At 39.7% G+C, this 21,467-nt stretch overlaps 1 protein-coding gene across 1 annotated transcript in view; it reads left to right on the plus strand.

Annotated features, from left to right (window-relative positions):
* The first annotated feature begins 854 nt into the window (after positions 1 to 854).
* DPYS (dihydropyrimidinase) overlaps positions 855 to 21,467 on the plus strand; it is a 33,971-nt gene continuing 13,358 nt past the window's right edge. Inside the window, exons 1-8 of the mRNA XM_032987908.2 lie at positions 855 to 922; positions 2,079 to 2,354; positions 6,280 to 6,438; positions 8,658 to 8,837; positions 9,980 to 10,169; positions 16,665 to 16,821; positions 17,822 to 17,963; positions 19,990 to 20,132. Coding sequence (XP_032843799.2) covers positions 2,085 to 2,354; positions 6,280 to 6,438; positions 8,658 to 8,837; positions 9,980 to 10,169; positions 16,665 to 16,821; positions 17,822 to 17,963; positions 19,990 to 20,132 — 1,241 coding nt within the window. The 5' untranslated portion in view covers positions 855 to 922; positions 2,079 to 2,084. The remainder of the gene's footprint in view (positions 923 to 2,078; positions 2,355 to 6,279; positions 6,439 to 8,657; positions 8,838 to 9,979; positions 10,170 to 16,664; positions 16,822 to 17,821; positions 17,964 to 19,989; positions 20,133 to 21,467) is intronic.

The following is a 21,467-nucleotide window of genomic DNA, read 5'->3' on the forward strand; positions in this document are numbered from 1 at the left end:
CTCCATTTCAGCGTTCACCTGGACCTCCTCCATCCTCACTCTAATGTTCACAATTCTTGTCTTAGAGCACCATAGTTTGACTTCTCTCTTGCTTCTTTACCCCACAGCTCTTCATCTGATTAATCATATTGCTGAAAATAAACTGTTTCCAATTCATCAATATTCACTGTAATTAGTGAACCAGAGTTCCTGCCTGAATTCCCACCATAGTATCCTGACCCTTGTCTTTTTACCAACTTTAAATGCAGGTTGCCCTTTCCTGCCCATTCAGCACACTGTGAACCTTGAAGCACTTCGCTTTGCTCTTCTCATTCTCTGCTCTGCTCTTCCAAATGAGTTTTGAACTTTTCTGTTGCTGTGTGGTCTGATGAATCCCAGTGGGTCTCTATCCCACCGCACAAAGGTAAGGCATAAGATGATGATTTGGGATGAGCAGATACAAAGGCAAACTTCTGGTACTGCTCTCCTACCCACTGGGAGAGAAGGAACAGAGGTGACATGCTGATGGGAAGCTGAGTGTTTTCAAAATTAGTGTCATTTGTCTAAGTGTGTTTTTGGTAGTATAAGTGTGCACCTTTTCATGGCCCTCAGAGACAGTATTCTGTCTTCTGAAGCCATCATCACTGAACTGGAAGGTATCGAGGGGATGATGATGCTGGTGCTCAGCAGATTCAGGGACATGCTTGGGCAGTGTCACTGCTGACTATGCAAAACTCGGGTTATTGGAGGAGAGAAGCAGGAAAGGTCCAAACAAGCAGGTGCCTCTGGGATGGTGTAAAGCTGGTCTTTCCCCTTCTCCCAGCTTTTAGCTCATTTTCAAGCCACCTTAATTTTACTTTCCCACCTCTTTTTCCAGGTCTATATTCTGAAGCGCACAAGCCACCTCTCCTAGCTGGGGTCACACCAGCCCCGTACAAAACCCGTGAGAAGAAGCCCCAAATTTCCCTTTCTCCCTGGGTCTCACCACCCCAGCCCTCGGGAAGGGGCCCCTCTCGGGCGGGGGAGGCGCGAGGAGTGGGGCACGGCCTGGCGCTGCCGGCGGTTGCTGCCTGCGTGGGCCGGGGCCACCGGCGGTTGTGCGGGCAACAGTGGGGGGGGGGGGGGGGGGGGGAGGCATGGGGCTGGAGTGCACCGGGCAGGGGCAGCAGGGGTGGTGGGGCCGATGGCGCAGGCCAACAGCTACCGGAGGATGATTTTCATGTGGTCCTTCGAAAACGGCCATGTGCCCCTGGCTCCTGAGGACAGGGTGAGGAGAGGCCTTGGCAGCCTCCAGAAATCCCCAAGGGGCTTCTCCTCTCAGGCCAGTGTATTGTCCAAGTAGTGGCACTGGGGGCAGCGGGGGGGGGGGGAGGGCTGTGTCCCAAATCCTCTTCTGAGAGACAGCTTGGGAACAGTTCCTGATGGCTGGTGTCCTCCAGCAGTGGCTCAGTCCTGTGGCACCAGTGTAGACCCCACCATAGCGGCCTGTGGGGGCTCAGCTGAGATGGGTGTGATGCTTGGACCACCCTGGCCCTGCACGCTCACAGCCCTTCTGCACGGGCAGGACTCACAGGCTCCTCGAACACTGCTGCAGGGACCTCTGGTTACCCTTGGTCTCCCCAGCCACTTCTGTAGAGAGCTCAGTTCACCCTTAGTTTCCTCAAATCCCGTTGCAAAGAGCTTGGGTCACCTGTGGGCATCGTAAGCTGATGAATGGCCGCATTTTCAAAACAGCCCTGCATGTTTCAAACCCCAGGGTGTACAGGGCAGGCTGGAGCGAGTGCCATGAGAATCCAGCTGGATCCTCCTGAAAGCCTGGCCCCACTTTTTCCAGGCAGAGTCTGGAGCAGCACAGGCAGGATGCCAGCGCTCTGCCCCCAGCCTGCGGCCGGGTCACAGCGCTTTGGTGCTCTGCTGGAGGTGGTGGGTGGAGCTGCCGGGGCTGGGGGGAAATTCCTCTTGTGTCTGGTCAAAGAGCACCGTGTGGTGAGTGTTTAGGGCCATTTGGAGATAACAGCTGTTCTGTGAGAAGGGTGGGCAGTGAAATACTCTCTGGCAAGAGCAACTTTCTGAGCTGAGGCCTCACTCTCTCCTTCCAGGCCACCATGCCACCCCAAAACCTGGCTCAGCAGAGACTTTTGATCAAGGGGGGAAAAGTAGTGAATGACGACTGCTCTATGGTGGCTGATGTGTATGTGGAAGATGGAGTGGTGCAGCAAGTGGGACCGAACCTAAACCCTAAGCCAACAGCTGGACTCATTGTGCTGGATGCAACCAACAAGCTGGTGATCCCAGGGGGCATCGATACTCATACACACATGCAGTTCCCTTTTATGGGTAGCAGGTCAAAAGATGACTTCTATACAGGAACCAAGGTGGGTGTGCGTATGTGTGTCTGTGTGCATCTGGGCTTTCTCAGAAAGGGATGTCTGCTAGTTATTTAATATTACTTTTAAAAGAGAGAATAGAGTGTGAATCAAGCACAGGTAACTGTTACTGTCCCTTGGCTGGGACATTGTAATAAGTAGTTGGGGTACTCAGAGGTCCACCTTCAACCACTATGTTATTTGGGTTCCTTCACAGATTTTTCTGGCTGCAGGTGGCAAGTGTAAAGCACAGTCATTTACCCTGTCTGTTGCCAAGCAGACCACTACTTGCATTGGTACATGCAACAAGCTTCATACTTTTCTGAGCAAAGGTTAGCTAAAGCAACAGTTTAACTTCCCAGTGCGTTGGGAACACTTCTGTGGTAATCTGATCTTTCTCCTCTGTTAGAATGGGGGAATGCAAGCTTTTCTTCTGTCATTTGCTTTGGACCTTATTGCGTCTCTCAGTGAAATCCCAGTTCAAACACACTTTTTAAAAGTATCTCATTTCTCCCAGTTTCACACTTGGGAGTGGGGTTTTTTTCAGCTTTTTAGCTGATTTAATTACATTCCCTGCATTAGCAGTGTATCAATTGCTAGTATTAACAGTATTCTGCATCATCTCCATACAGTAAAAATACTCATTCAGAGCTCCCTAAAATTTGTAAGGTAGTTTTCTAAGAGCTTTGCTGTGCAGTCTGAAATCCTTTGCCCACAGAAGGGATCACATTGCCTTACTTGGCTTGTCTGTTAGACAACATCCTCAGAGAACCTATTATACCCTGTCCCTCCCACAGCAGAACTGAAGTTTGCAAAAAAGCAGAAAGCAATAGTGCAACTCTTTGAAGAAATGGATTTTGCTAATGTACATTTTTCTGATATGCAAAATACTAATTTGCCTCTTTGAATTAGTTGAAATAAGTTAAATTCCACCCCTTTTAATAAATGGTGCAGTGTAGTAACCACACAATTATTAAGAACCTTTAAAGTTTGCTGTCTTGCTTAGATTGACCCCATTCTTTAACAAGAAGTTTCTTTTCTTACTTGCCCACCATGTCATGAGAGTGCAAATTAGACCATCTTAGTGGAATAATTTTACATTTCCACACTCTAACAAAGATTTGGCTTTTTTTAATGTTGATCCCAGGATACTAAAGGGAGGACTACAAATGACCTGTATGCTATCCATAAATTACTGGCATATTTCTTACAATAACAATATTTATTCCAACTCAAGAAAGATTTGCTGGTATTGCTGCTGTTATTTGAATTGAACTATATTACACTGTATAGTTTTAAGCGCTAGAATTGTTCTTCTCAATGAGTACAAAAGTTATAGTGGCTTATTATAATAGACTGTAATTGTTCTGCAAAACTCTGACAAAAAATTATTTTGTCCATCACAGCAGATCTTTCCTGCCATAGCAAAATGACTGCTATGTCAAACATAATATGTCTCTCCAAGTCAAACGTAAGATAAGATATAAAAGGAAAGCTGCAGCATTGAATTTCCACCTCCAGAACTGATAGCTGGAAAGGGATTATAAATTTGATCATGTACATTTTTTTTCCCAAACTAAGTCTGTTCCATAGCTATCTGATAGAAGTGAGGGAATCTGTTATTATATGGGCCTAACAGTGCTGTTTTTTTCAGATGTCCATAGATAAGAAATATTTTTGGAAAAAAAGTATAGGTACTGAAATGGCTTCCACAAGCAGTTTTTGATCTTCACACTGTTTTTTGTAATAAATGGAGGGGAAAAAAAAACAAAACAAAACAAAACAAACAAACAAACAAACAACAACAACAAAAAACAAAAACAAAAACAAACAAACAAACAAAAAAGCCTACAATGTCTTTTCTGCCTGTCTACAGACGTCACAAAGTATGTTTCCTGGCTGAATGAAATACAGAATTTGATTTCTGGATATTTAGTTTACATGATTTCCAGTACACAAATATATACTAATGTTTTGTCATTTACTGCAACAATACTTTATTTCTCTGTGAAGACCATTTTTGTAAACTAATTATCAACAATGTATTTAGAAATTTGACACCACAAGAGAAATCAAACAAATGTGACTTGGAGCCAGATGATTTTGTCTTACAGGAGAAACATGTATAAGAAACAGCAATGGCTGTAGCTTTCTCTTCAGGCACCTCCTTACAGTGTAAGTGATCTCTTTCTTAAAGTGCCTCCGTTCACTTTAAAGAGAACCATAGATACCGACTAAATCAGATTTAGGTGCCTACACTGTGAAATCCCAAAGGAGGGGAGATAAATTGTGTGCTAACTTGCAAAAAAGTAATAGTTTTTTGAGTTTTTGAGGGTTTTTTGAGTAACTTTTGGAGGCATTGGACAGGGAAGCTGCAAAACAGAGCCTGTGTATGCATACTTTGGTGCCTAAAAGAAGGCTCTAGATCCAGCCTAGTGATCAGATGCCAAAAAAGTTAGATATTGTAGACCTTCTTAACCCAGGTCAAAGTGTGGAAAATGTTCCGAGCTATTTACTGAAGGTCATCATCTGACAAATATTTTGGCAAGAGAGTTGAGGAAACAGAGTTGTGTTCCAACTATTGCAAAATATGCTACAATTATTAGTTAAGATTTGCCTATTCAGTTGAATAAATAAAGGCACAGAATACCTCTCTTTACAGAGAGGGGAAAAAAGATGTTAAGGGAAAAAAGCGACTTTGAGTGGAGTTGTGGAACCCGTCATATTTTTTTTTTCCTGGAAGTTTATAAATATTCTTTAACTCTAAATCCTGTTTAACAAATAAGAAGCCAATCAGTCTTGTTGAAAGAATTTGAGTTTGAACAACTCTTGGAGAAAATGTTTTTCTGAATTCATCACAGATTCACAAATATTTATATCACTCTCCAATCTTCTTTTTTTTTGCAAAATATACTGACGTATTTACAGTTTTGCTTCTGACTGCAAAGTGAAGAGAAGGGAGACACTGATTGATCTAGAAATAAGAGTAATATATCACGAATTTGAACTGTCAGTATTTTGATCTGAATTGGTTGTAACTGTTATGCAAGGGAATGTTGTTCAGAGCAATACAGAGGATTTCGCTGGCTAATTTGGAAGATTACAACAATTACAGCGAAGGAATTTCTATATTGGATCAATTTCTGTTGGTCAAGGATCTGGTTTCTGAGAGTGACTAACAATGATCTTTCAAAGGAAAATAAAATAAATTTCAATTGTCTATAAAGGAGAGTGAAAATTATTGCTTAAAAAGCAGTATTTGGTCCTCGTAACATACATAAAGTAAGATTTTTGTTTATTTATTTACTTGTAAATATTTGTATAAAGGATGTAAATAATTCATACTATTTAAAAACCTGCTATGCAGTTTTACTAAATGATACCCTGTCAGTAAGAAAAATAATTTTAAAACACTTTAAAAATCCTTTTGGTGTTAGACTGGGGATTTTCATGCTGAATCTGTTTGGGTTTTGGTTTGTTTTTTTTTTCATTGTGTATCTGTTTCTTAATACTTTCCTGTCATGCAGGCTTGTTTTCTTGACTATGTAGACTCTGAGGAAGAATTTCTCAAGTTGACTCTGGTCTTCTGTTGCTCTTCTTTCTTGGTGATCCCATCCACCTAAGGGAAATCACTGATGCACGAATGCTGCAGACTCACCTCCAAATCTTTGATGAGATTTTGTACATGTGCTAACACTTAACCTTCAGTCTGAGAATTGCCCCATGATTCTCCTGAATACCTGTTTGAGAACATCATTCTCAAAGGAAGTGAAATTAATCTCCACAGTAATTTTGCAAGTTCAGATTTTATTCAGAGAAACTTCAGTGGCTTTCAGTTTTTCAGTGTTTCAAGATTAATTGTTGCACAGGGAATCAGAGGGGTTGGGAGGAAATTTGCATTCTCTCTGCTAAATACTAACTTTCTTCCTTTCAGGCTGCTATAGCAGGAGGAACAACTATGATCATTGACTTTGCCATTCCTCAGAAAGGCTGTTCTCTCACTGAAGCCTTTGATACATGGAAAAGCTGGGCAGATCCTAAAGTCTGCTGTGATTATGCTCTGCATGTGGCAGTTACGTGGTGGAGCAAGAAGGTAGATACAATAGCTGATTTTCAGTTCCATAAATTGGTACCACATCTTTTTTGAATTAGCCCTCACATGTTAAATATAGCTTTCAGGCAGTGTAATAGTATTTTTTATGTATAAAAGCTACATTTGAAATAGTCCACATCCTTCTAAAAGTACATGTATTTGAAAAACTAAAGAAAGTCTGAAGATAGCCAGTATCTTTAGATAATACTGCAGAAAGTTAAAGGAGGTAGTTGTGCAAGACCAAGACCAGGCAGGCCAAAGGGGGCTATAGGTGGTTTCATAAATTTTGCCTTTTGTTACTTGAACTCTTGATAATCTACACTGCTGTTGAGCTTTAGGGTCTTTTGGTTTGGTTTGGTTTGGTTTGGTTTGGTTTGTTTTTTTGTTTTGTTTTTAATATACATGAAAAGGATATACATGGAAAATATGGTACTTTTAACTTTATTTATAAAAGAAGAGTTCTTGGGTGACTGCAGTAATAAAGTAAAGCAGAACTGAAACCAATAATTACTTGGACAGGAGATGATCTAAAAAAACCTTTCTGGAATTTACATATGGGAGAGTAGTCCTTGTTATGCAAATGTTTGCTGATAGCTTGAAAACTTTACTGAGTAAATTAACTTTTCAGGCATTTGACATCTATCTGAACCTCACCCACACTTTGGATGGCCACTTTGGATCCTCGGAGAACATGCATCAGTACATAGATATATTAAGTAAATTCCATTTTTAAATATGAGTACTTCCTCTTATTTTTAGCTTTTAAAATATATAAACCAAAACCTTCACTCTGCAAACACCCCATCTTTGGTATTCTGTGCACTAAGCACTAAATAGATGGACTGCAACTTCTAGCTCAAAGCAAAGACATAAAATAAATTCTCCAGTGAAACTTGAGGAAAGTGCATTTGAAACAGCCTTAGTAGAGATCAGTTGAATTGTACTGAAAAATCCAATAAAACTATGGAGGTGTAAATCAATGAAATGTTCTCGTTTATGCTAAGAAGTTAACTGTTTTTAAAGGGCAAGACTGAATGAAATGGAAAGGTCTGATGGTTTGTAGCTGTAAAAGACCTGGGTAAAGAAGACTGATATTTCATGACCTTCTAATTAGCTATCATCTCTTCGGGATTTAAAGTACTGATTAAAAACTTACATTCTCTACAATGTCTCCCCTTAGACATAGTAATTAATAAAGAAGAAAATAAATTACATGCCTCTATATTTGTGCCAGAGAAGGACCTTATGTCAGGTATTTATTTGTTTGATAATTCCCACTCAGGATATGCCCCCATCCCTCTTCTGGATAAGTCTAGAAAACTTCCTTGAGTTTTCTATCAATCTCTCACCTTTCCTGTGCTAATCCAGCCAGGTTATTAGAGAGATGAAAAATACTGTTTTACTTTTTGAAACTAATTAATCCCATGGAAATTGTAATAGCATCATAGATACACATCAATTACTGTCACTATCTTTTTACTGGGAAGGGAGAGCCAAGGTTAGGTACTGGATAGTTCTAGCTAACCAGCTGTACAAGAAACCATTGATCTAAAATTTGCATCTTTCTTTCTTTCTCTGGGACATAATGTTTTGCTGGGCTTCACAGACCCTAGAAGAAGCAGGGAATCCTATCAAGGACTGCATACAAAAAAAAAAAAAAAAAAAAAATGGAGAAGACTTGTGTCTAGAATTTTAGAGACATTTTGTTTGACAGCAAAATAATTCAGGAGGCTCTGTGTTGTTTAGAGTCAGGACAAAGCTATAGGAGATAAGGTTTTTTCTGTCACCCTGTTATTTGCCAGAAGCTGAAGCCTAATACGATCCAATTTTGAAAATCAGTTTTGCACAAATCTCCATACTATGTAAGTTGGGTACATTGATTGTAACATTGGACTGGGTATTTTCAACATCAGGAGGTTCATTTGGAATAAAATTCTGCTTCACTATCTTTTGTAAAAAGCATTCCCTTCCTGCAATTATCTTGTCCCTCCACTATCTGCACTGCAGTGGTACTGGTTTACATACTTTGAGAATCAATTTGATACAAGAGCAATAGTAAAAGTCAGTCTTTAAATATGTGACTTGGGCCATCTGGACTGAACATATGCTTGATGGGTGAGTAAAGGCTCACCCTTCATATTAACAATTCCTTTATACAAAATTATTAACAGGCAAAATGTAATATCACTGGTTTTTGAAAATTGATGACTGTCTTTCAGGTAAAGGAAGAAATGAAAAGTCTTGTTCAAAACAAAGGTGTCAACTCCTTCAAGATGTTTATGGCCTATAAGGATCTATACATGGTCAATGATGAGGAGTTATATGCAGCCTTTTCCTGCTGTAAAGAACTTGGAGCAGTTGCTCAAGTCCATGCAGAGAATGGGGAGCTAATTGCACAGGTAGGCATTTGACATTTTGTCCATCAAAGTCAGGAATATCAATGGTCCTATTGCCTAAGCACTTCAACAGATGTATTCGTACCATCATTGTATAATAGGGGAAGGCTTTTCAACCCTATTTTACTTCCAGGGAACTGAAGACAAACATCTTGTTCAAGATCCTAAAAGATGCTTGTGGAGGGCTAAGAAATTGTAACCTGGAGTCCTGGGTTCAAGGTAGACAGGAGGCAAATGATCCTGTTATAACAAGAGATATACTTGCAGTATAATATGTAACTTTACAATGCTGTATGTATATTTGACTGACAAAGAAAGCAATAGTCAGAGCTTGACCATCGACCAAGTCAAAAGGAGAACACTCAGCCAAGTATTTAGACATCAGGTATGTGATGCCTGACCCTAGATCTCTCCAAATATAGTTAGCTCATCTAACAGGAATGAATCCAGAAGTACAGAGAAAGCTTCACTGAATGAACACAAGTCCCAATATCCCTCTAAGCATAGTTAGGCTCACTTCACACTTGCTACTGCCATCTCAGTGCCGTGTGAAGGCAATGGGAGTATAAGTATACTGGTAGCTTTGAGTTTCTTCAGATATTCTAGTCAATAGTGCTTTGACTCTGCCTCAGCTCCCATAACAAAAATGAATTTATTGCTAAGTAATCTCAAATCAGCAAAGCATAAGTTCTTGGAATATAGTAGGAACAAAATCTTATGCCTCTTAAAACCTTGGAGCCACATTCAGAGGCTCTGGATGTGTATCTTTGTGCTTAGGAATGATCTTTCCTTTTTTTTTTTTTCCAGTGAGGGGTTAGTACTGTCATCTCAGTTACTGGCTGCAATCATTTAAGAGTACATATTTAGAAAGGAGTAGGGGTTTCAACAGTGGTGATTTTTTCCCTGCCAGCCAGGGCAGTGTGTTCTCTGAAGTCACTCGGGTTTTATGAGACTTGTGTTTATTGAGAGAGATACTGGATTTCAGATAACACAACAATAACTTCTCTTGAAAAAAATCATAACTGCCTTGTTTTTTCCTCAAACTAGCTGCAGTGGCTGCTTTAGGATCCGTTTGGTTGGTAGCATGTTCATGGGACCATGGTTGCATTTTAACTGACTCTGACATGTTTTTGTGTGGTGTTCAGGGTGCAAAGAAGATGCTGGCAATGGGAATAACGGGCCCTGAGGGGCATGAGCTGTGTCGTCCTGAAGAAGTGGAAGCTGAAGCTACACAAAGAGCAATTACCATAGCAAATGCTGTAAACTGCCCTCTTTTTGTAGTTCATGTAATGAGTAAATCTGCAGCAAAAGTGATAAGTAATGCACGAAGAGAAGGTAAAAGTCCTAATTCTTTTATGCTTGGGCAATGTCATTGGAGAAAGGGTCATGGAAAACCAAACATAGCATCAGTGTCATACTTGTCATGCGTGCCATAACCCTCAGGACATGGGTGAATTTCTTGGAATAGGATGTCTAAACTGTGTGTGTGTGTGTTATGGGGCCCAAGAGGAGATAAGCAGTATGGAAGAACAGCAACTGGGATTGAGACTTTCTCTTCTCCCCAGAGCAAACTTTTTTCTCCTTTGTACAGTACCTCCAAGGTCAAAGTGACGGCCAGGACAGCATTATTGCATTAAAAATTATGTGACCAGTACAAGACACTATATGCTCTGCTATTCCTCTCCCTTGATTTATAGTCTGCAAACCTTTACCAGCTATTTAGATGAGAAATCCTACAACAGAGATCACACCACGTTTTTACAGACCATGTCATGACATGACCAGGACTCCTATTCACTGGCCACTTAGAAATCATGGTGATGATGACAGTGTCTGAAAGCCTCAATTCCCTCTAGGGACGGGTTTCTTCGGTCGTGCACTGCAGGTTTCATAAATAGGTCTGGTCAGTCAAGGGAACCTGATGCTCCTGTCCATGCTAGTAGCAGCCTGAAGGCTGCAGGGATTCAGGATGTTTTACCTCCTCATCTATAAATTCATTCAGAGCAGCCTGTGGAACCACAGCACTGTGAGGAGACATTATATGGGTGGGAAGAGCAGGACAGAAGCCCGTGATTTGGAGGGCCTAAAACTTTAGGGAATATCTGTCCTCATTATCTTTTTACATCTCGGCTTGTATTTATCTAACCTAACATGAATTGCATACAGACCTCAGTTTCCTCATTTCTTGACTCTAGATGCTTACACAGGGGGCATAGATTAATAATATCAAAATGCAGAGCATGAGAGCTTGACAAAAGTGCAATAAAAACCACCATGATATCATTGTGCTAATATAGATGGGTATGTTTATGTGGATTATGTATTGATGATGACTTCTAGTAAGATTTATCAGTAATTTAAGTTTATAAAAGAATCTAGCAGAATATTTTTTACTAACACATCTTTTGGTACAGTGCTATATTAGATTCCTCCACTAGATGACAGTGCTGTTGGCAATGTGGATTATGTCTGTCAGTGTAGTTATTTGTATATTCACAGGTGTGGTGTCAACATTAGCTACAAGAAGCTGTAACAACAGTTAAATGCCCAGATTAAAGATGAAACACTGGCTGTGAACATAAAAAAGCTAAGATAGGAGATGGTGTTTTATAATACACTATTCAAGTAAAACATTCTATGCTGAAAGTAAATACTGTAAAATATTGTTAGCCATGTGTTGTAAGAATAGTCTGCAGTGCCAGTTTCATAACTGACTTCATATATGTATGCTTCTTTGATGTGTAAAAAGAAGAAATTGGTACAACTTACACCTATTGTAGTGCAAATTGGATTTTACAGCTTCCTGGGTTGATCATTCTTGCCTTTGTGCACAGCAATTTATAATATCTCTCCATAATTAATTTATATTTTCATGGAAGTATACTGTTTCGGAAACTGTTTAGGACTGGTTAAGAAATTTCAAAAGAGAGCTAGAGTACCACAAAGATAGCTACAACAACTTAGTTTTTAATGAGACTGACCTGTATAAATTCTGACAATTATAAATTCATTTTTGTTAGTTTCTGTAAAAGTTATTTTCCATTCTTAAATTAAAAGTGGTAATAAAAAACAAGGAGTTCCAGACCAAAAAAAAAAAAAAAAAAAAACAAAAAACAAACAAACAAAAAAAAACTAAATTCTCAAAGTATTGTTTGAATGACATAAATAAAACACAAAGAATTTGCTGAAGGATTTTCAACTTGGACAGGTTAAAACCACTTTAATGTGAAAACTGTGTAAACTCCTAAATACTATAAGAATCTAAAGCATCTGAAATATTCACTCTAATGCAGTTTATTAATCTTTACTATACTATTTCTCCATCTCTTGATGCTAGATTCCTGCTCTTTAAAATTGTGAAATTTTTCATGTTCCCTTCCAAGCACTTAGCATGAAGTATAGTATGTGGATGCATATTCATCCCTTCCTATGTCAGAGGAAGATTGATATCCCTTCCTATTCCATCCCTGACCTCAGAAGGGGGGAAACTGATCTTCACTGAGCGTAATCTATTTTCTGGGTGACAGTGTGATAGCAGAATTGAAGCATTGCTTTTCAAATTCTGTGGGATGGTGATTTTCCTAGTCAAAAATGTAAGTCAGGGTCCAATTCTTCTCTGTCCCTCATTTAGCTATAAGGTGAAAAAATAATATTAGAGCCAGAGACAGAAGGCCTTATACAGTTTGCTGAAGACAGTAGGTATAATTCTGTTGTCTTCAGTGAGCCATGGCTCAGGGATAATAGTTCTTACATCAGAATAAAAAAACTTTAGGGAAATATGAGCAATCGTCTTTCCTTCCCCCCTCCATGCCAAAGTCCACCATCTATATCTGCTCTGATCCTCAGCAAAACCATTCATCAGAGGAAGTCTCCGGACTGTAGCAGCATGTTTTTCATGTACATCAGTAACAGCTACAATGCTGCTGAATATTCAATGGGAAATCCAAGATTTCTGTCTTGTGACTGTGTTGAAGAGGGACAGGTTAATTCATGACCCCATCCTGATCTTTTTTTGGGCCCTACCAATCTGTTTGCCAGAAGCAATGGTTCACCAGTTCTCTACTTGAGAGGGTCAAAACCAGCACCTCTCTGTGAGAATCATTCTTGCTTCTCTCAGTGGGCTGTTTCTTCATCCCTGTGCAAACATGATATTAAATCTTGCTAGAATAAGGAGAGGAACCGTCGGCTTCCACAGAAGGGCAGTCTGATATCTCTGTGTGCACACCAGTCTCATTCCCTTGAGTGTGAAGACAAAGAGGATCCCCTTCCTGCTACTGTGTAAAATCTTCCCTACAATGAGAAGACAAGGCTGTAGAGTGCTGGTGTCAAGCAGTGCAGCTCCCTCTCCTTGGTAGGACTATCTGATGTGAACTTAGCGGGGAAAACTAATGTGGCCCTGTGGCCCATTCCTTCAGCCAGTAATGCCTATGGGGAAGCAAGGCTAATAAAATGGATTTAGGGATATATAATTTATACTGCCTCTCACTTAAAAATGCTTTCATTCTAAGCATACTAAAGGCTAGAGATCATGTCCTTTTTCCCATTTAACTGCACAGATCAGAACTGGAGATCAGGATCTTAGTAAAAAGTAAATTTTTTAAAAAGGTTTATCCTTTTTTAAAAAGTGCAAACAAAAATATATATTTGGTCAGATTACAAGAAGCTTGCTTAGATTTATAAAGTTGGTACCTCCTACCATCAGTCATGGGTTAGGTTTGCTCTTAGTGAGAGGAAGGGCATGTTCAGAGCCGTGGGTATACACACAAGCTGATTCTGAGCACAGGAGTGCAACTAAAAATGCCAATTTTTTAGCTGTCTCACACAGGACAGCTCAGGTCCAAGCTGTAGATAGCCTAATTGATACAGTGCTATGCCTAATTCAATAAACCCTGGCTTGCAGTTCTGCTTCTTTCAGACCATAGATGGTCAGTGAGTATCTTTGCCCCATATGACCTTACCTTAAGTGCTTCTGAAACTTTTACTAAAATAAGACCACAGGAACCAGTTTTTCAAGCCTGCAAATGGTAGCTGTTTTTTCTCAAAATTATAGCTCTTTTTGAGTTCTGATAGGTGGTAAAAATAAATGACAATTTCTTGTTCTTATTTGTTATAATTTATGTGAAAACAGCTCTTGCCAGACAGTTTAGGCAACTAATGGAAAAGTCACCAAATCCACATCTATTTCCCAGCAGCTCAGAGATATCAGAAAGACCAAACCACAGAACACTTTCTGCTTTCTGTTTTTACTGAATGAAGGAAAACGTAACATATGGAAAGACCTGATTTATTACTGTGTTATTCTACTTTTATACCTATAGGCAGAAGCCAACTGAGCTAGAAGGACCTCTGCCGAATTTCCTTGTTGCCAATCAAACTAAAAGAGCTTTAATGCAGAATTTCCTTGTTATTTGGATTACAGCAGTATCTTGACATTACTGTACCCTTCAATCTGGCTAGTCACGGTCCACATGAAATACAAGAAATTGCACAGCCAGCAGAAGTGTCCAGATGTAGTCCACTGAAGCTGCAGTATTCAGACTCAAAATAACCTGAGGAAAAGGCTTGTACTCCTTCCTACTCATGGGAACAAGGAGAGCTGCTCAGGTCAAATTCTGACTGCAGAAATACTGTCATCAGCTGTGGTGCATGAGTTAGAATCAACTCAGCATATATGACTGTGAGCTTGGAGACTTCTTTTCATTTTTATGTTGTGAAACTGAGATAAGAAAATTATTTATGGAAACTAAACATTTACTCTTTTCCTACCATTTTAACTTTTATCCTTTATAGCTATGTTCTAATGATTCATAGTTCAGGTTTACTTTGGCTCAAAGTTTCTTTAGCTTGTTTAGATGTGGTAGGAAAGACGTACACCACACTTTCCCCTTCCCCCCTTTCTACTGACTTTGCTCGTAAAAATATCTCAAAAGCCTAAAAGGTAAAAATAGGAGATTGGTTATATATGCAGGGCTTTTTCTGTATATATCTAGATTTGTGGTGGCCTGCCCTCAAATACTGTGTTTGAGTTACCTAGAGAAGGCCAAGATCCCTTGACTCCTGCAGCAGCTCTGAATTAGGAAAACATTAGTCTAACTCAAACCTCCTCATTCACCGAGTGGTCATATCACTTCCATGGATGGCCTCATATTCAGTGCTTTAAGTTTTGAAAATAAGATGCAAAAAACATTAAATAAATGCTTAAGTCATGATTTCAAGTGCAAAAATTTGGTGGTCGTCTCCCTCTGAGCCCAAGTACAAATCTGTAATATATGTAAATAAATGGGACTGGGAGCTTAGAATGCTCTGAGCCAAAACATCAATATGAGACAAGCACATTCAGCATGTCAGAGCATGCTGATGTGGTTATAGCAAATTAATAATGCTAATAGGGAATCTTTAGGTCATGGAAGAAGTTATCCTATGTAGTACTTGGAGTAAATGTACAGTACAGTAGTGTCAGAGTAAGTCTTGAAACTTTGTATAAATAACTGTAGAACTATGAGTTTTAAATGGCATGAGGCATTTTTGCAAGTCTATCACAGAATATTTAAGGAGTGGCACTACTGCAGTAGGAAACATATTTTGAAAAAAATTAAGCTCCTCTGTAGCTACCTATCCTAGTGTAGCAGTTATAATCCGGTAGCTCACAGAAGTACCAGAATCTAATGTACAGAGAGAAATCTGCAAAATTTGCTTTGTTGTTTTCCAACAGTACTGTGAATGTATGATTGACTTACACACAGAAATCCAGAGAAAGGTCACTGTTTTATATCACCAAGCAATTACCAGCTGAGCCCTTGGTGGGGTAATGCAGTGACAGTTCTAATAAAAACTGTGCCTGGAATAAAATCTGGGACCCATAGTGAGGTACCCACTGTCTATAGGGAGCCAGAGAGGGCAAAAGCTCTTGCTGGGATCCATCAGAGGCTGCCTTTAACCTGCACCAAGCACCCTGTGAGTGGGTGTGCCAGGTCCCAGCTTGCTCTGGTTCTCTGGTAACCATCACAGTCAAGGACGTTACCACCTGTGACCTAAAGAACATCAAAGTGGCTGGACCACCTCCTCAGGAAGGGAAACACCTCGTTTCATCTCCTGTCTTATTCTGATGAGCTTCAAACTCATGTTTCCTAGGAGGGAAAAATAGCTAAAATATGTTAGCTCTCTCCAAAGGCTGACAGCCAGTCTGGGTTGTTGTCCTCTTCTGAGGAATCTAGAATACTGTGCAGCAAAGAATTAAATATTAAAATTTGGAAGATAATTTCAAATATTAAATTATTTATAGTTTTTTATTTGGGAAATGTTTTTACACTCTTTAGCTTATGTCTGATGCCATATTGTTCTTCCTGGAACAATTATAGTCTGACAACTAAAAGTACCACCTTGCTTGCAAAGTCTGTATGCTGTATATATTAATTTACATTGTTATATAGTCAATAATTTCAGAACACCAAACAGGTGCTACCAAGAAATATATGGATCTTGAACATAATTAATGCAACTGAGGACTATGTTCCTTTTGAAATCTCAATCACATGCCTTGTAAAACATGTGTAAAACCCATTATAATATATCTGTCAACAATTTAATTAAAAAACTTGCTCAAGCAGTGTTCTTATGAGGAAATATATTGGGAGATCACCAGCAGAATATTCAGAACAGAAATGCTGTATTATAGCTTAGTTTATTAAGTCCTTCCATATGTTGGCATTTAATTTTAAAAACTCATACAAATATAAATCCATTGCCACCAAAAAGACCCAGAATAGCAAAAATACAAGATATGCATTTTTATGTTGTTTGATGATGATACTATTGCTTTACATTTTACAGGAAAGGTGGTTTATGGGGAGCCTATTGCTGCTAGTCTTGGCACCGATGGCACCAACTACTGGAATAAAGACTGGGCTCATGCTGCAGCACATGTCATGGGACCTCCACTGAGACCAGATCCATCTACTCCTGGTTTCCTCATGAACTTACTGGCCAAGTAAGCAGATAAACAAGAAGTGACAGCTGATGGCCAAATACACATCAATTTTTGTCTGGAGTGTATAATAACAGGTTGATGCCCTGGAGATTTTCTAAGCACAGAATGTTACATTATCAGGAAAGGAGAAATGGAAGGTGAAACCATAGATGAAAAACATTGCTTGTTACAGAAATCAGAAAGTGTTCAGATTTTGTTTTTCTGAACTCTTGTGGCCTTCTGTCCCGATTTGATTTTAATCAATAGCCCTTGACTTGCTAATACTGCAGCAAAAATTGAAACATGACCAAGGGGAACAGTAAGGCTCTAAGTCGGTGAGAAATGTGTAAAAAGTGGGGTCACAGCTAGGGGTTCTGAGTTTTCTTGTCAGCTTCTTTTTCACTTGAAATTTGGGTGTTGCATAAAAACTAAGCCTGATGACTTCTGAAAGTAGATATAAGTTGTCCATAACATCTCCTTCAGAAGGAAGTAGGACCAGAAGTATCCTTCAGACACCTGCAGTTAACAAAATCTGCGGTTTGCTGGTATTTCATTACCAAAAAATCTTATCTCCACAAAAATGTTGAATTTGACTGAAGAGTCTGTGCATGTATGTCTGAACACTGGCTGATGGTTGGTCAGATCCTTAGTAATTTCACAGGGTGTATGGAATGACAGAATCTAAAATTTCCCTAAGTGAGGATGGAATTGAGCCCCTTGCTCTGGGCAAAGTGGGACGATCTTCCATTTGTGGGACACCTTTGACATATCCAAAGTAAAAGTGTTATTTTTGGTGCTTGGTTTCTTCTGAAGGATTTCTGAAAAGGAAACTACATCACGGGGGAACTGGCTTCAACTGTGGAGCTATTCTTAAAAGATGGGACTGAAGAAATGCTAGCAGGGCATACCAGTTTCACCTTGCAGGATGGATGGCTCAGTCTACCCAGCCTTACAACAGATTCTCCAGTGTGGCACTGTCTGGTACATGCTCTGATTCATAAGGAACTTTGTTTCTCCATAGTGATGACCTATCTGTGACTGGGACTGACAATTGCACCTTTGACATATGCCAGAAAGCTCTGGGGAAGGATGACTTCACAAAAATCCCTAATGGAGTGAATGGTGTGGAAGACAGGATGTCAGTCATATGGGAAAAAGGCGTTGTAAGTATATCAAGATATCTGAACATGGAGGTAATTTATTTCTCCAACAAAATATAATCTCTCAGCAGTTCAAAATATAATCTCTCAGCAGTTATCAAGTCTCCAGTTTTATCAAGTGTATTTATCATAGGATAACTCCTTTGATCAAACACCATAACAGTCCTCATTCACTGTCACTGAATGGTCCTGGGAGATAGAAGAAGATTCTTAGTGCTTAAAAAAATAGCACTAGAGAATCACTTTCATCATTTAGCAGCAAATGACTGCTATTGTTTTAACAATAATGCACAGTACATTTACTTGCAGCATCTTTTTCAACAGATGAAAGGAAAGTAAAAGGAAAGAGGTGACCACAGTTTCAACTTTGTCAGTTCTGTACTTTTTCCTCTTTGATCTCTCTCAAACTTAGCTGTTGGAGGAGCTTCCACACTGGGTGTGTGCCTGTCAAATTCTAATCTGTGTTTTCAGCTGGAGGAAACAAGCTAGAGATAAGAAATGCTTCTCCAATGTATGGCTCAGTCCTGTGATATGATGAGATGAACACCTTCAAGTCCCATTGACTTCAGATCCTCAGTACCAACACAAGACTGCTCAGCTGGGACAATGCCCTTCAGGCTCTAAACAAATATAAATATGAAAGCCAGTGGCCAAGCTTTTTGGATATGGACTAGTCTGATGAGGGGGAAGTAGGGCAATCTGTTGAGGGATCTGCTGCTTACTGGGTGTTATAATTGCTCTGGCTATTACAATACTGTTAAGTTTTGGAGGCTCTACTTCAACTTTCTAATTCATACTAAGTTCTCTTCCAGTAGTGAAGTCTTGTTGATAATGCATTACAGCATATTTATTTGTCACAGTAGAATTATCTACCTCTCACACTTGGTAAGGATGTGGTTCAGAATCTCTCTTGTTTACCCGTATTTGGGATTCCACTCCAGTTGGTGTGCACAAAGAGGACTTCTGCCTACATTCACCTGTGGCATAGCTCTAGTGTGACTATTTATGGTGTAAACTGGAATATAATCTAGTTATATGTATATTAGTATGGAAGTGAGACATGAATATGTACATCAGTGTTGTTCTGAACAGTGTATCCTGTTGGGCAAGATAATTTTTCAAAAGGTTCTTCAATCAGTAACATCCTCCCTTTCCATACTTGTAAAATATTACACAGCTGTGAGAGTTTGTCTGGAAAGCTTCTCTCCCTTTCCATATACCATTATTTAGAAGAACAGTGTTCACCACTTTCATTATGCTTTTTTTCTCAGATGATTGCTCACAAGCCACCATACAAACATGTTTTTATGACATTCTGATTCCTAGACTGACCTATGCACAGTATTACTGCCAGTGTAACTGGCTTTCTGAACAAACAACAGTCTCAGAGGCTGGATTAAATCAGTTATGTAGCAGTGAACAGTCCCAAGACACATGTATATCCATTATTATTTGCCATTTTGCTGATGTGGCACATCATCAAATCGGGTTTTTATACTGTTTGATCTCAGACATGAACTGTACCTCTATATTATTGCGGAAGAGATTTGCAAATCACCTTTCCTATATTATACTTTGTGACTTGCTTTTCCATTATCATCTTCTAGTCTCTCCTTAATACTGTCTCACCATTTTCTAAAACCTAGATACTTGAGAGATGTTATGTCTTCTGACAAAACTGCTGAGCGGGACTACAGATTCAAAGCCAACTACAAAATTTTATTTCAGTTGACCTGGAACTGGATCTACAGAGTGTTTGTCTTTAAAGTTGTCTTTTTTTTCCTCTACTATGGGATAAAGTAAAATAAAGTTATCGTATTCAATGAATGTATATTGCAGTATGTGCATCTGAGACAAATAGGTTTGGTTTTTTTTTTTTTTTTAAACTCCTCAGTATGACATTAAAAAAAATATTGATGTAATGTTGGCAGAAAGCTGCCACTCCTCCTAGCCTTTTCAACAACAGGAACATTTTTTTCATTCCTTGTTTAAAAAACTAATGAGTTTGCTTTTGTGTACTCTTCTGCAGTACAGTGGAAAAATGGATGAAAACAGATTTGTAGCTGTTACCAGCACAAATGCAGCCAAAATCTTCAACCTTTACCCAAAGAAGGGGAGAATTGCTGTGGGTTCTGATGCTGACATCGTAATTTGGGATCCTGAAGCTACAAGGTATGTATGGGTAGTTATTTCCTCCTATCCAGCCTCTCTGCAGGAAAAAATATCTCAAAGCCTCTGTACAGCCTTTGGGGTGAGGTTATGGTGTTTTTCAACAGCACTTCACGTAAATTATTTACAGGTTATTTGTGTCCTACAGTTGTGTGTGTAAGTGGAGATCTTTGATCTCTAGATGGATTTTTAAAAATTCTCCTAGATTGCTCACCAAGTGCAAAAATAACAAGGTCTGTACATTGTGCTACCAGAGTTTGGTATCCTAACAGTAAAAATAACCATTTTGGGATCTTAAATTAACTCTGTTAATTGCTGGATTATGTTTAGCTTTCCTCCCACTGCAAAGAGCAGGTAGAGGAGCCTGTGTTCCTGCAGGATGACCCTCTACAAGCTTGTGTTTTGAACTTACAACTACTTCAAACATATTAAAAGGTAGGCTAGATGAGTGATGAAAGTGTGGGGTCTTGCCCTCCTTATGTCTTCTTCCTAGCTGATAGAGCAAATATACTGGTAGAGCCAGGAGTGAGCTTGGTTCTAAAGCTCAAGCTGTGCATGCTTATGCTTTTATTTAAGGAGCTTTCTGATTTTGTGCACAGTAAGCCTGCTAGAATAGAGCTTGTCACACCAACACCAGATGCACAAAACATGTGCTGATGTCTCACCCTGCATGCCATGGTACATTTTGGCTACAAAGATCATGCAGTGTTCTTCTAGGAGTCTCAACTCACACAGCATATTGTTCATTACAGATGATTCCTGTCTTCAGGTATATTCACAACATCAGCCAGCTCCATACTCAGGCCACTATAAATATCTCAAGGATAATGCATCTTGACTCTTGCTCTGGCTTTTGTGCCCATCCTGGTTTTGTTTAAACTGCCTGGCAGTGGTCTGGCAGCCTGCTGACACAGAGCCAGCTCACCTGAGGAGTTGCCTTTCTCAGCTGAGATGCCTATAGTCTGCGTGCATGCATCTCCACTGCTCAACTGCTGAGCAGGTTAGTTTAAATCTGCAGGCACTTTAACAGCTGAGTCTTGTATCTGCCCACATCCAGCCCCGCACACAGCAGCAGCAGGTCTGGTGGGTGCTGGGCTGGTGCTTTCGTCCTGGGCTCAGCACTAGTGAGCAGTGTAGCATACAACTGCACTGATGGCACACATTGACCCTCCTTGAAATCTCTTCATTGGTGTCATCCAAACAGTCTGTAAATCCATAGAAGTTAGCAATCATTAACCCTAGATAACCTTTGTGGAGTGTTGAACATGATGTCAGTATGGCCAGCTTTCATCAATCTTATCACAGTGTTTGGGTCTTCCTAAAGCCTCACCTGTTTCA

The sequence above is a fragment of the Tyto alba genome, unplaced genomic scaffold (assembly GCF_018691265.1).
Source record: "Tyto alba isolate M040663 unplaced genomic scaffold, T.alba_DEE_v4.0 Super-Scaffold_9, whole genome shotgun sequence".
NCBI classification, from domain to species: domain Eukaryota; kingdom Metazoa; phylum Chordata; class Aves; order Strigiformes; family Tytonidae; genus Tyto; species Tyto alba.